The sequence below is a fragment of the Cricetulus griseus genome, chromosome 2 (genome assembly GCF_003668045.3).
Source record: "Cricetulus griseus strain 17A/GY chromosome 2, alternate assembly CriGri-PICRH-1.0, whole genome shotgun sequence".
NCBI lineage: Eukaryota > Metazoa > Chordata > Mammalia > Rodentia > Cricetidae > Cricetulus > Cricetulus griseus.
The window spans coordinates 64,569,254-64,582,029 of NC_048595.1; the positions used below are offsets into that span (position 1 = coordinate 64,569,254).

Below are 12,776 nucleotides of genomic sequence, written 5' to 3' on the forward strand. Positions count from 1 at the left end.
AAGTCCAGTGCTCCACTTGTGTGCCTCATGATAGCCAGTCTTCCCTGAGGTTTGTTTGCATGTGTGATGGACAGGTGACCACACTGAGGAGGTGGTTTTAATGTAATTCAAAGACTTTATGACTTTGGATCTGTGCCAGCCTCTCTGCTTTACTCTTGAGGCTGGATCCCCAAAGTTTGTGTGTGTTGGCCAAGGTCACACTGTTCCCTGGGGTGCTTCAGTCCTTTCCTGTGAGACTGTGCCCACGAGTTATGCTTTCCATGCTGGGAAGTCAACTGTATGAGAATGGATGCGTGTGAAAGGTTCTGAGGTGAAGGCATTGAAGGAAGGAAAAGAGTTGGTGGTTAACATTTGGGAGTGTCTTATCTCTTTGCTACAAATATACCCTCATCGGATTTGTTTCCTCCTTTCCAGGAGAAGCTCAGAATGTTGGGCATGAAAAAGAGTTAAGTATGATGAGGGCTTCTAGCTTTGTCTTCAGGAGTCAGCCAAATCATTGTTTCTGAGGGTGAATGTCCCCTGCAGCTGTATTGGTGGAACCTGTTTTGAGTTAGGCCTGTTCTCGTATGCATGTATGTATATATGTATGTATAGTCACCCAAACCCTTAGAACTTCTGGGAAGGGGTTGAGATTCCTGTTACAGAATCAGGAAATGGAGGACTAAAAGGGCTAGACTTGCTTCAGGTCAAGGGTAGAATCAAGGTTGACACCCAGACAGGTCTACCTCCCAAGCCTAAGTTGTATTTTCCATCATCCTCCACTGGCACTGTAATTAAGTCACTAATGCATATTTACTTACAGTGATAGTGCTCAGAGACAAACTTGCCCCTTAGACGTTAGAGCACATGATTAAGCATGTGACCCATAGACTTTCCACAGAGCCCTGTACAAACTTTCAGGAGTGCTTTTTGCTTGGGAGGGGGAGTTGTTGAGGGAGGGGGTGGGAGACTCATGCTTTCATGCTGTGATTACATCACTGGGCATTGATTGTCCTTGACTCTCTGATCACCCTGATTCTCCTAATAACTGTCCTTGTAGATATTGTGGGTGTTCCCCTGTCTCCCCAGGTTGCAAATGCTAACACTGGAATGGGTGGAAAGGATTTGCTATGATGAAAGGAAAGGGAAAAGGAGATGGGACAGATAGCTGACTCGAGGGTTCTTGGCTTGTGTCTGACTCTCCTGTCCTGGAACAACAAACCATGGTGTGGTGTGGTCGCACTTGACACACACCTTCCTCCAGGCTCTCTAGGCCCTCCATGCCACAGCCGGCAAGTGTTCTCCTGAATTACCTCTGCATGTTTCTTGAGGGTTCCTAGCAGTAACAGTTAAGACGAAGGCTCTTCTGCATATTAGCAGCACTCTCCTCCTTGGTTGGTAACGTGCCAGCACCATGCTGTTGATGTGGCAGCATGGCTTCCTACATGTGTGAAGAGAAAAGCACTTTCATGTCTTTTGACTGTTTTTAAAAGATCTTCATGCCACTGTATGAATCATGTGTAGGCTGCTTTAGTAGATAACTGAGTCATCTGAATAAAATATAACCCACCAAAATGAAGCAGCTGCTTAGCAAAAATGGACTCATTTGATTTTGTTATAGTTCTCTTGTAACTCACTGTGTAGTCCATGCTGGCCTCGAACTTACAGAGATTCAGTTGTCTCTGCCTCCAAGTGCTGGGTTTAAATGCATGTGCCACAATGCCTGGCTGTAGTTCCTACATTTATAGAAAGTGGTCATTCCTACCAGAATGATTTAACCTATAATCCCAGATTTTTACATTCAGATCTGTGATTTAAAAAAAAAAATATGGGGGGTGGGAGGGAGAACTGTGGCTGGGATACAAAATGAAATAAAAAAATAAACTTAAAAATGGGAAAATCATGTAATTTGTAAAAAAGACGTTTTAAGCATCAAAAGGCTTATGCCAAATGCTTGTAGTCTCAGCACTTAGGAGGCTGAAGGGGTGGCCTGGGATGCAAACCCCTTGAGTGCCAGAGTTCCAGATCTGCCTTGACAACATAGTAAAGGCTTGTCTGAAGGGAAAAGAAAGGAAGCAATGCAGAAAGAAAGAAAGAAAGAAAGAAAGAAAGAAAGAAAGAAAGAAAGAAAGAAGCAAGACACAGTGGCTTTTAATCTCTGTGAGTTTACGGCCAACCTGGTCCACACAGTAAATTTTAGGTCAGCCAGGTGAGAGTGCTTTCCCGAGAGTGACTGGAGAACAGTGCACTAGGAGGCTGCCTCTGAGGAGTGTGTGAAAGTATATTCAGTCATAAACGTCTTAGGCAAACTTGGGTTTCAGGTAGGTGATGCCACTATTACACGATGAGAATTTTGTTTTAAGAATACTGTGGTGTTTTGAGATGAGGTCTCAGAGTGCTGGGATTAGAAGTCTCTGCTACCAAACTCGACTTGAAGTTTTCCTGAGGCCGAGTTGTGTTAACTGAAAGCTCTCATTTTCTCGCCAAGTGTTTACAAGTCAGACCTAAAGACCTGTGGGTCAGAGGCTCGCCGTGCTGCTTCCCTTTTCTTTTCTTCCTTTTAGTCTGCTCTGGTTGAGAGTTAAGTTTGTAGCCTTTGAAACCTCCTGAAGGTTGTATTTTGTTCACTGCCAGAGCTAGGAGAGATTACAGGTGTGGCTTTGGAGGTGGTCTTTGGAGCACTATCTTTTATAGCTTTACATTAAGAGCTCTGTGGTTCAATTCAGGTTCACAAAGCACTTGCTTTGATGTCTTTTCTCTTTTTGAGACACAATTTTGCTATGTAGGCTTGGCTGGCCTGGAACTCACTTATATAATAATGTTCTTACATTAGGTAATAGAATTTAAAATGACACAGAAGAAAACCAGAGAGCAGTTTTGATGGAGTTCAAGAGGGAAAACAAACAAACAAACAAACAAACAAACAACAACAACAAAAAACAGGGCAGGCAAGCTGCCAGCCTGGAGAAAGTGGGTAGGAGAAAGTCAAGCCTTTTGAGTTACAGGCCATAGGAGCTGGCAGACTCGTTAATGGAAGTTTGTAAGCAGCTGGATAGTTGTGTTCATGGAGAGTGAGAGCGGCCAGATCATCAGTGAAGCTGATTGAGGATTTTTGCTGGTGTCTCGAAAGGTGATGGAAGGAGAAAGCTGTGCTCTTCAGTCAGAACTTGGGGTAGAAGACAGGCTAGCAAGCTGTGGAGGTCCTAGCAGCTGCATCGAGACCATGCTTCTGGCCTGGAAAGTATATATCTCACTAAGGGGACAGTTGTTACTCCCTTTTTATTTATCTCTCTCTCTCTCTCTCTCTCTCTCTCTCTCTCTCTCTCTCTCTCTCTCTGTGTGTGTGTGTGTGTGTGTGTGTGTGTGTGTGAGTGAGTGTGTGCGTGCATTCAAGGTGCCCATAGAGGCCCAAAGAGGGTGTTAGATCCCTTGGGACTAGAGTTAGAGGTGGTTGTGAGCTGCTGAGAAACAGACTCAGGTCCTAGGCAGGAGAGGCACATGCTTTTGACAGTTGAACATCTCTCTGGCCCCACACCTACTTTTTAAACATCTTACAGGTGTGAGGGACAGATTTCCTAAAAGGTCTTTACTTGTCCAAGTGATTGACAGGCCCACATGGCTTAACTTTTAAAGGGAAGAGGAAATAGCATTTCTTTGTGATCTTTGGGCAATGTAGAATGTACCATGGCACCATTGAGGGCTAGAGATACAACTCAGGTCCCATTCTTTTGGCCAAAAAAATCACAAAACAGAGCTGTTTAGAAAGAATGAACAAAATAAAATCAGCCATGCTTTACTGGGAGGACGTTCATGGCCTTACCTTAGTGGGCTTCAACAAGCTGAACTACCTCCACCCTCGCTTTTTATATGTTATTGCAAATCTTTTTAAAACATTAAAGCAAAAAAAACTGTGTTATTATGGTGTATGAGCAGAGCCAACCTGAGGGGGCATGTGTCAGGACACACTGTCAGAAAACAACTTTGTGTGTGTGTGTGTGTGTGTTTTTTTTCTCTTATTCCTTTTGTGGGTTCTGGGGATAGAACTCAAGTTATGAGGCTTTCGTGGTAAGCTCATTCAGGTTCCCACAGCCACCACTCACCATCTGGCAGCCCTGGTGTTCAAACCTTAAGGCAGGGAGGGGCTTCCTCCTCCTTTCACACAGTATTTTAAATACTAAGGAGCGCTATTGTGATATTTTCTCTTTCTTACAATGAGTTATTTGCCAAGTAAACAAGGAAGATGATTACAGATTATAAGTATTGTGGACGAAAGAAGTCAGATGATGAGAAATTATAAGTTGCTATTCTTGGTAACTTTAATTAGTGTGATCAAAGACCTAACCTTGAGGAAATGACTTTCTGAGGTGAAATCAAATGATGAGAGTCAGCCCTGGCTATCCAGAGACATACTGGAGGGAGGCATAAATGAGCCCCGCTAGTTAGAGGAGCTGAAAAGAAAGATCTGTGGCTGAAGAGGAATGGCTATGAGGCTGGTGGGTGGAGGTGTGCTCAGAGGCAGGAGGACCGGGCTCTGAATGGCTGTGGAAAGGAGTTAGGCTCAGCACACTGAAACCTCATAAATGGTCTACACGGGATGGGGGAGGTGAGGAAGGTGAGGGGATAGGGTAGGGGTTGGTGGGTGTGTGCTTCGTATTGAAAGGGAAAGAAGAGGCGACTCTTGTGTGAAGATGGAATGGGAGACAGGGAGGCCAGTGAGGTCAGTCAGCACCTTGTAGAGGTGGTTTGGGCCATGGTAGTCAGGTAGGGGTGCAGAGAGAAGGATGCTTTGAGACTATGCTCTTTGGGAGGGATCCCAAGTAGCTGGCTGAGGCATTCCCATTTGACTTTTGCACCTATGAGGGAGCTGTTGCTCTTGTGCGTGTGTCTGAGTGCAGGTTTTATTGTGCACATTAGATGGGGGCAGAGGATAGAGAAAAGCAGAGGGAGGGAGAAAGATATGAATATATGAATATGTTCTGGCAAATTTTATGTCAACTTGACACAAACTAGACTGACTCGTCATAGAGGAGGGCTCCTCAATAGAAAAAATGCCTTTATAATATTGGGCTGTCAGCAAGCCTGCCATTTTCTTTTCTTTGTTTTTATAATTTATTTATTCTTTTAAATTTCATTTACATTCCAAACACAGTTCACCCTTAAACCTCCCCCCATTACGGCTAAGGGCTCCCATGAGGAGTCCACAAAGTCTGGTACAATAGGTTGGGGCAGGGCCAAGCCCCTCTCCTATGCATTAAAGCTGAGCATGGCATCCTTCCATAGGGAATGGGCTCCAACAAACTAGCTCACATACCAGGTTTGTATCGTGGTCCTACTGCCAAGGGGCCCCTCTGATAGTCCAAATTTCACAATAGTCTCTTACATATGGAGGGCCTAGTTCTGTCCCTTGGAATTTCCACAGCTGTTGATCTAGAGTTCATGAGTTTCCACGAGCTTGGTTCAGCTGTCTCTGTAGATTTCTGCATCATGATCTTGACCTCCCTTGCTCATCTATTCCCTTCTCCCTCTCTTTGACTGGATTCCCAGAGCTAGGCCTGATGCTTGGTTGTGGATTTCTGCGTCTGGTTCCATCAATTACTGGATGAAGGCTCTGTGATTATAGTTGGGGTATTCACCAATCTGATTACAGAGGTAGGCCAGTTTGGGCATCCTCTACACTATTGCTAGGAGTCTTATCTGGGGTCATCCTTGTGGATTCTTGGGAATTACCCTAGCACCAGGTTTCTCCCTAACCCCATAGTGGCTCCCTCTATTAAGATATATCTCTTTCATTGCTCTTCCACTGCACCCCCCCCCCCATTTTCTTAATTAGTGACTGATGGGAGAGGGCCTGGCCCATTGTGTGTGGGGCCACTTTTGGGATGGTGGTTCTGGGTTGTACAAGAACAGGCTGAGCAAGCCATGGGGAGCAAGCCAGTATGCAGCATCCCTCCATGGTCTCTGCATCAGTTCCTGCCTCCAGATTCTTGCCCTGTTTGTGTTCCTGTCCTGACTTCTTTCTGTGATGAACAGTGATGGAAATGTAGGCCAAGCAACTCTTTCCTCCCCACGTTGCGTTGGTCATAGTATTTCATCACAGCAGTAGTAACCATAACTAGGACAGAATATATTGATGCTTTTGAGCAAGTTACTGGCATGCAGCAAAGGATGTGTTGTTGGTGGGAAACCTAGCCTAGCTCAGGGTCAGAGGATTGGTGGGAAGGTCTGAGATGAAGGCCTGGGGGAAGTCATGGAGAGCGTGAAGACGGATTCAGGCATGTCCTGTTACTCGTAGATGTTCTAATCTAGGTGAATGAAACCGAGGGCTAGAAGCAACTGAATGCAACAATCCACACTCTTGGAACAGGTGACTGACTGAGGCTGAGTATTTTTACTAGTCTCAATCATAGTGAAAGAGAGAAAGAAATTTCACTTAAATTCACAGAGATTTCTGGGAATGGAATTCCGCTAGGAGTTGTTATTCTGCCCCTGCTCATCCTTTTCCTACCTCACTTGCATAGACTCATTCTTTTTCACATTCGAAATTCTTCATTCTCAAGAAAACTCACTGTAGTTTTTATTCCTTTCCAGGACATCTTTGAGGATGCCTTGGAGACCATCTCTATGTAAGTAATAATATAATAAAAAAGGTTAGAGTGAGAAATTGATGGTTCTTGTGTATAAAATGTCAGTATTTCATTCTCTTTTTTTTTTTTTTTTTTTTTTTTTGAGAGTAGTGGCCACTATCTGCAAAAAAGTCACTGGTCTATAAAGAAGGAGTTAACAGTCTATCTAACATTCTCAACTGTGTTTTATTTCTTGCATTGTTGAATAAAAGAGAATGCTTCCCAGCCAAGTATTTTACATTTATCTGTATTATTTATATGATTAGCTTTGTTATAGATTGTTGCTTTTGGTAGTATTTAGCTTCATGGTTAGCCCGAGTGCTCTCGTGTGTGTGTGTGTGTGTGTGTGTGTGTGTGTGTGTGTGTGTATGTTTGATAGGGTTTCTTTGTGTAGATTTGGCTGTCCTAGAACTAACTCTGTAGCCCAGGCTGGCCTCAAACTTACAGAGATTCATCTGGCTCTGCTGGGATTAAAGGTGTATATTACTACTGCCTTGCCTGAGTGGTTTTTGTAATAATTTAAAATGGCTAAATAGTATTAGACTAAGTAGGATGCTGTAGTTAGCTACCTCTCCATTGTCAGACATTTAAGCTATTGCTATTTTAAAAACTTAAAAAAATTTTTTTTATGTGTTGAGTGTTTTGCTCAAGTGTATGTCTGTGTACCACATGTGTGCAGTGCCCACAGAGGCCAGAAGAGGACATTGAATCCTCTGGAACAGGAGTTATGGACAGTTGTGTGTGGCAGTGTAGGTACTGGAAATTGATTGAACCTGGGTCTTCTGCAAGAGCAACAAGTGCTCTTAATGGCTGACCCAGGTCTAAAAAAAGATTTAAGTGATGTATGTTTTCGTATAGCTATCTATCTATCTATCTATCTATCTATCTATCTATCTATCTATCTATCTATCTATCTATCTCTATATATCTATATATGTCTATATATCTATATATATATATCTTTGTTATATGTTTGAATTACTTGTTTATATTTGAATTATTTGGAAACAATTAAGAACTCAGATGTAAGATTGTTGGTTTAAAAGGGAGGAATGGATATGTTTATTGCTGTTTACATATCTTGAAATGCCTGTCTGTGGTAATAGCTTGGGTTGCATAACAGAATGTAATACAGTATACTGTATGGTTTAAGCAGCAGAAGTGTACTTACTGCCTCAGTGTTTTGAACCTTGGGAGTCTGAGATAAAGGTGCCAGCATGGCTGGGTTCTGGTGAGGCCTTGCTGTCTTCTCACTTGTACTGGTTCATCTTCTTGCTCTGTCTTCATGTGGCAGAGCACTGTTCTTGGGAGTCACTGACCTCGTGGTGAGTGCCTCACTCTTCTGACCTCTAACCATCTCCCGTAGTCTCCATCTTGAAACTCTGTTACACTGAGGGTTAGGGCTTCTCCAGGAGAGGACACACACTTCAATCCCTAGCATTTTCAAAACAGGTTTGTTTTCTCTTTATGTAGTGATGGAGGCTTCAACATTACCACCACAGAGTATGGCCTAAAAAATAATCACAATCTGGCCTAGTTAGGGTTACTGCTGCTATCATGAAACACCATGACCAAAGCACCTTAGAGTGGAAAGGCTTTTTACTTCAGCTAACACTTCCAGGGAACAGCCCATCAATGAAGGCAGTCAGGGCAGGAACCTGGAGGCAGGAGCTGATGCAGAGACCATGGAGGGGTGCTTCTTACTATCTTCCTTCCCATGGCTTGCTTAGCCTGCTTTCTATAGGGATGGTACCACCCACAATGGGCAGGGCCCTCCCTCATCAATCACTAATTAAGAAAATGCTCTACAGGTTTGCCTATAGCCATTTTCTCAGTTGGGGTTCCCTTCTTCCAGATGACTCTAGCCTGTGTCAAGTTGACATAAAATTAGCCATCATACACTCTTTAAATGATACCCATTTTAGATACCCATTTAGAACCCAAAACTTTTTTGGGTTCTCATTGTTTAGTATAAAACATTTGCAAGCTGGATGGTGGTGTCGAATGCCTTTACTCTCAGAACTTGGGAGGCAGAGGCAGGAGGATATCTTTGAGTTCAAAGCCAGCCTGGTCTACAGAGTGAGTTTTAGGACAGACTCCAAAGCTACACAGAGAAACCCTGTCTCTAAAAATGAAACCAAAACATTTGCATAACTTCTTTGAACCTGTTTACTTTTGTTGTTGTTTAGAGACAGGGCCTCATGTGGCCTAGGCTGGTCTCTAACATTGAGTGTTAATACAGTCATGTGCCACCAACATGGCTTTCTCTTATGTTGTTATGGACTTTAAATTATATACATCCAAATCTTCCATTTGCAATAGTATTCTTAATACTTTTTATGTTAGAATTGTAAATTTTTATTTTGTTCATAAATTTTAATGTTTTTGTTGTTGATTGCCTCAGAGACAAAAAAGAAAAAAAAAAAAAACCGACCCCAAACCACTTTAATCATAGTGAGGATTAGAAAAGCCCCTTTCATTTTGAAATGGTCTCATATCCTAAGAGTTCTTGTGAAAACAGCACAGCTCCCGTGCACATGCACTGACTTTCCTTATTATTCATTTACTAACTAGTACATTATATTTGCCATACTGATGAGTCAACATGGACCCTGATACAATTCAGATCTGGAACATCCTCTACACACCTTATGTTGTGGGCTTTGTCCCTTTTCTACCTTTGATAAAATAGTCACTTAAAAATGACTATTAAGACATTTAAAAGCAGATGCTTGAGAATTTCATCCTTTGAAATGTGTCATGGTTGCTGTTTTGAAAGTTAATCAGGGTCTCTGACTCTTCCTCTCTCCTGCCTTCTCTCATTATGCTCACAGAACAGCATTCATAGAACTCAAAGGCTTAGGGATACTTGGCTGAGCATTTTACTGGATGTAGTTTAGTATTGTGTATCACCCACATTTAATAAATGTGGAGACTCAATAGCCACTAACGAATTACAAGGGCTCACAGTCGCTGAAACCTGAAGAGGCATTAGGGGATTTATATAACATCCATTATTGTGCAGAGTAATTTCCATGCTATTTACTTTATATTTGTTGTTCAGAATGGAAATGTTTGAGACAGCAGGGGTTGTCTTCTTACCTGTAATCAGAGCTTTCTGCATTTGTCTGCAGAGCTGATGGATGCCCTTCCAGGATTGTGTCCCTCAGGTGTTCCAGTTAGAAGCTTCTGGTTTCTGTCTACTCTGGCAGCCTTACTTTTGCTTTTGCACACTTAAAGAAAAGTGAATGCATATAAAGTTCTGCATGTCAGTTCTCCCATGACTAAGGGACTGTTTGGCTTTTAAGAATTGTGACCAATCTAAAAGAAAATATGCCCAGAAGAATGTATAATTTAGTGCAATTTCTGCAAGTGAGCTAACCCCTTGCTTAGCTGTTTGAAGCAACAACTGTGCTTTTTAAATGAGCCCTCTTGTGGTTTCAGTACAGTGTCATTGTTTACCCATAGATTGATCCTGTATCTTCAATAGAACATAGTCACTAAAATTGATGCTTTCCCACATAAGTCCATGTAAGACAGAAATGTTTTGCAATACATATCTTTTGTTTTGTTTTGTTTCAAGACAAGGGTTTCTCTGTGTAGCCCTGATTGTCCTGGAAGTTGCTCTGTAGACTAGGCTGGCCTGGAACTCAGAGATCTACCTGCCTCTGCCTCTGCCTCTAGAGTGTTGAGATTAAAGGCATGTGCTACCAACACCTGACTTGTAAAACTATCTTTAACCTATGAAATAATTGATGTGAAAATGTTTTGTTAACTTAGATGTAAAAAAGGCTTCATAGATAAATGCCAGCCAACATGCAATATATATTGAGAAAGCACTGCTGTTTTTATAGAGCCATTATACCACCCAAGATGTGAGGCATTTTGCATATATTCATGCAGCCCCATAATGGCTTTAAAATTAAAACAAGTGTTTTCATTAAAGGAAAAAATAATTCTTCTAAATTTATCAAATAAGAGAAGAGAATGTAATTTTGCGTATTTCCCTATTTCTGAGACCCACCTGTTTTTGGGGTCTTGGTGCTATCGCCTCCACCGATGCTCCTCCTCTTGTTCCACCTCTTCTCTTACTACTACTTTTTATAGATTTACAGGACACTCTAGGCTTGAGAGCTATCCCTTGAGCACATGCTCTACATTATAGGGCATTAAGCTAGTTTGGGGACAGACTTGTATATGTATGGAAGTTCTAGGAAGTCTTTAGTCTCCCTTAGGTGGGGTGGGAGGAAGGGTGCAAGCACTTGTGGGGTGGTTAGCTTGTAATGCTGAAGAAACAATGCTAGGAAGTCTACTATTTGAACATTAAGAGCAAACAGGCAAAAAGTTCTGTATTCATTGGGTAGAGGAGTATGTTTGTTGTCTCTTTTTTTTTTTATTTTTTTTCTTTCTGAGACAGGGCTTCTCTGTAGCCTTGGCTGTCCTGGAACTGACTCTGTAGAACAGGCTGGCCTTGCAGTCAGAGAGCCACCTGCCTCTGCCTCCTGAGTGGTGGGATTAAAGGTGCATGCCACCATTGCCTGGTGAGAAGTATGTTTTAAGCAGGGCACCAATGGAAAAAAAAGAGAATGACACATGTGACCATTATGATGAAACACTTATAAGACCATGTAAAAGAAGGCTGAAGGCCAAAGGGCTGGGGTTGATTTCTTGATTTCTAGTCTCTCTCTCTCTCTCTCTCTCTCTCTCTCTCTCTCTCTCTCTCCCTCTCCCTCCCTTCCTCCCTCCCCTCCCCCCCCACAGTCATTAAAACTTCATTTTAAGGAGTCACCTCTTCCAGTGTTTTCATGGAGTCTTTAGTCTTCCTTAGCTTTGGAGCGTGTCAGTTAATTTGGGGATGCTTAGAAACCTGTAGTCTCCACTGCTTAAAAGATTCCTGGAATTATGTACATAGCTTAACTCTTATAGTTTCTTATTATTATATTCTAATTGATTAAATATGTAAGAATCTATACATATTAATTATTCCTATATATTACATTCATAAAATATAGTTGAAATCTATATTTCAGTTTTGGTGTAGGAAAAGAGCTATTAGTTGGGATATTAATAATGATGAAAAGTGAAGGTGTGAATTACTGTACTTAGAATTTTGCAGTTGGATTGCTGCATCGCCCCCATCCTCCAACAGACCTTCACAAGAGCCGGTCTCTGATGTGTTCTTGGGTGTCTAGCTCTTTTTGGTAGTGCAGTATTGATTGTGTCTGGTGAATGTCTAGCCTCTCTGTTGTATGGAACTCCAGGAGAGCAGCAATCGTCTTTGCTCTGCTCACTAGGAAGATGGCTCAGTAGATAAAGGTGCTTGCTGCCAAGCCTGATAACCTTGAGTTCAGTCCCTGGACCCACATTGTTTTTTGTTTTTTTGTTTTTTTGTTGCTTTCTATTTTAAAATGACTTTTATTTATTCATTTTTTAGAAACAATCCTATTTTACGTATCAATTCTCCCTTTCCTTCCACCGACCCCCCTACCTCCTCCCCCACTCCTCAGTGATAGTGAGGCCTTCCACAGAGGATCATCAAAGTCCTGTCACATCCTTTGGGGGAGGGCCTAGGCCCTCTTCCGTGTATCTGGGCTGCAATAGTATCCTTTCAAAGGGAACAGGCTCCCAAAGTCCATTTTTTGTACTGGCTCCACTGTTAGAGATCCCACAGACTGTCCAGGCCTCTCCTAGGTGGCACTCACAATCAAAAGGCTTGGTTCGGTCCAATGCTGTTTCCTCAGCTTTACGACTAGGGTCTCTGTGCCCTCACTAGGTCAGGTCAACTGTAGGGAGAGATCTCTAGGTACCTGTGGCGCTGACCACACCCGTTTGGGCGTGGCCACAGGTGTGTACAGGGTGTGTGAATTAAGGTCTGAGGAGAGGGGCACTCGTTGTCTCTCGGGGTTCTGGTCCGGTCTCAGAGAGATGCTGAGACTTGATGCTCGGAGCACTGACCTGGGCTATTGGTTTCTCATTTCCCCTCAATAAAGTTAACCAACAATATCCATATCCCATGTACCGTTATCTTCTGCTTACATCTGGTGTCAGAAGTGGGATAGCTTTTGTAATTTTTGAAGAACATAAGAGCTTCTCAAGGGTCCAGCGCCCTTGGACATGGTTCGGTATCATTGTATTGGCTCTCTTATTTTGGAAAATGAGCCTTGACCACCATTG

The 12,776-nt window shown here is 42.6% G+C and overlaps 1 protein-coding gene across 3 annotated transcripts in view; it reads left to right on the forward strand.

Moving 5' to 3' along the window:
• The window catches only part of Ttc39b (tetratricopeptide repeat domain 39B), a 108,009-nt gene that overhangs the window by 25,765 nt on the left and 69,468 nt on the right, over positions 1-12,776 (forward strand). For 2 of the 3 annotated variants that reach the window (XM_027400198.2, XM_027400200.2), the window contains exon 2: positions 6,568-6,602. The exons of the other annotated variant lie outside the window; for it this stretch is intronic. In XM_027400198.2, coding sequence (XP_027255999.1) covers positions 6,568-6,602 — 35 coding nt within the window. The remainder of the gene's footprint in view (positions 1-6,567; positions 6,603-12,776) is intronic. 3 annotated transcript variants of the gene reach the window in all.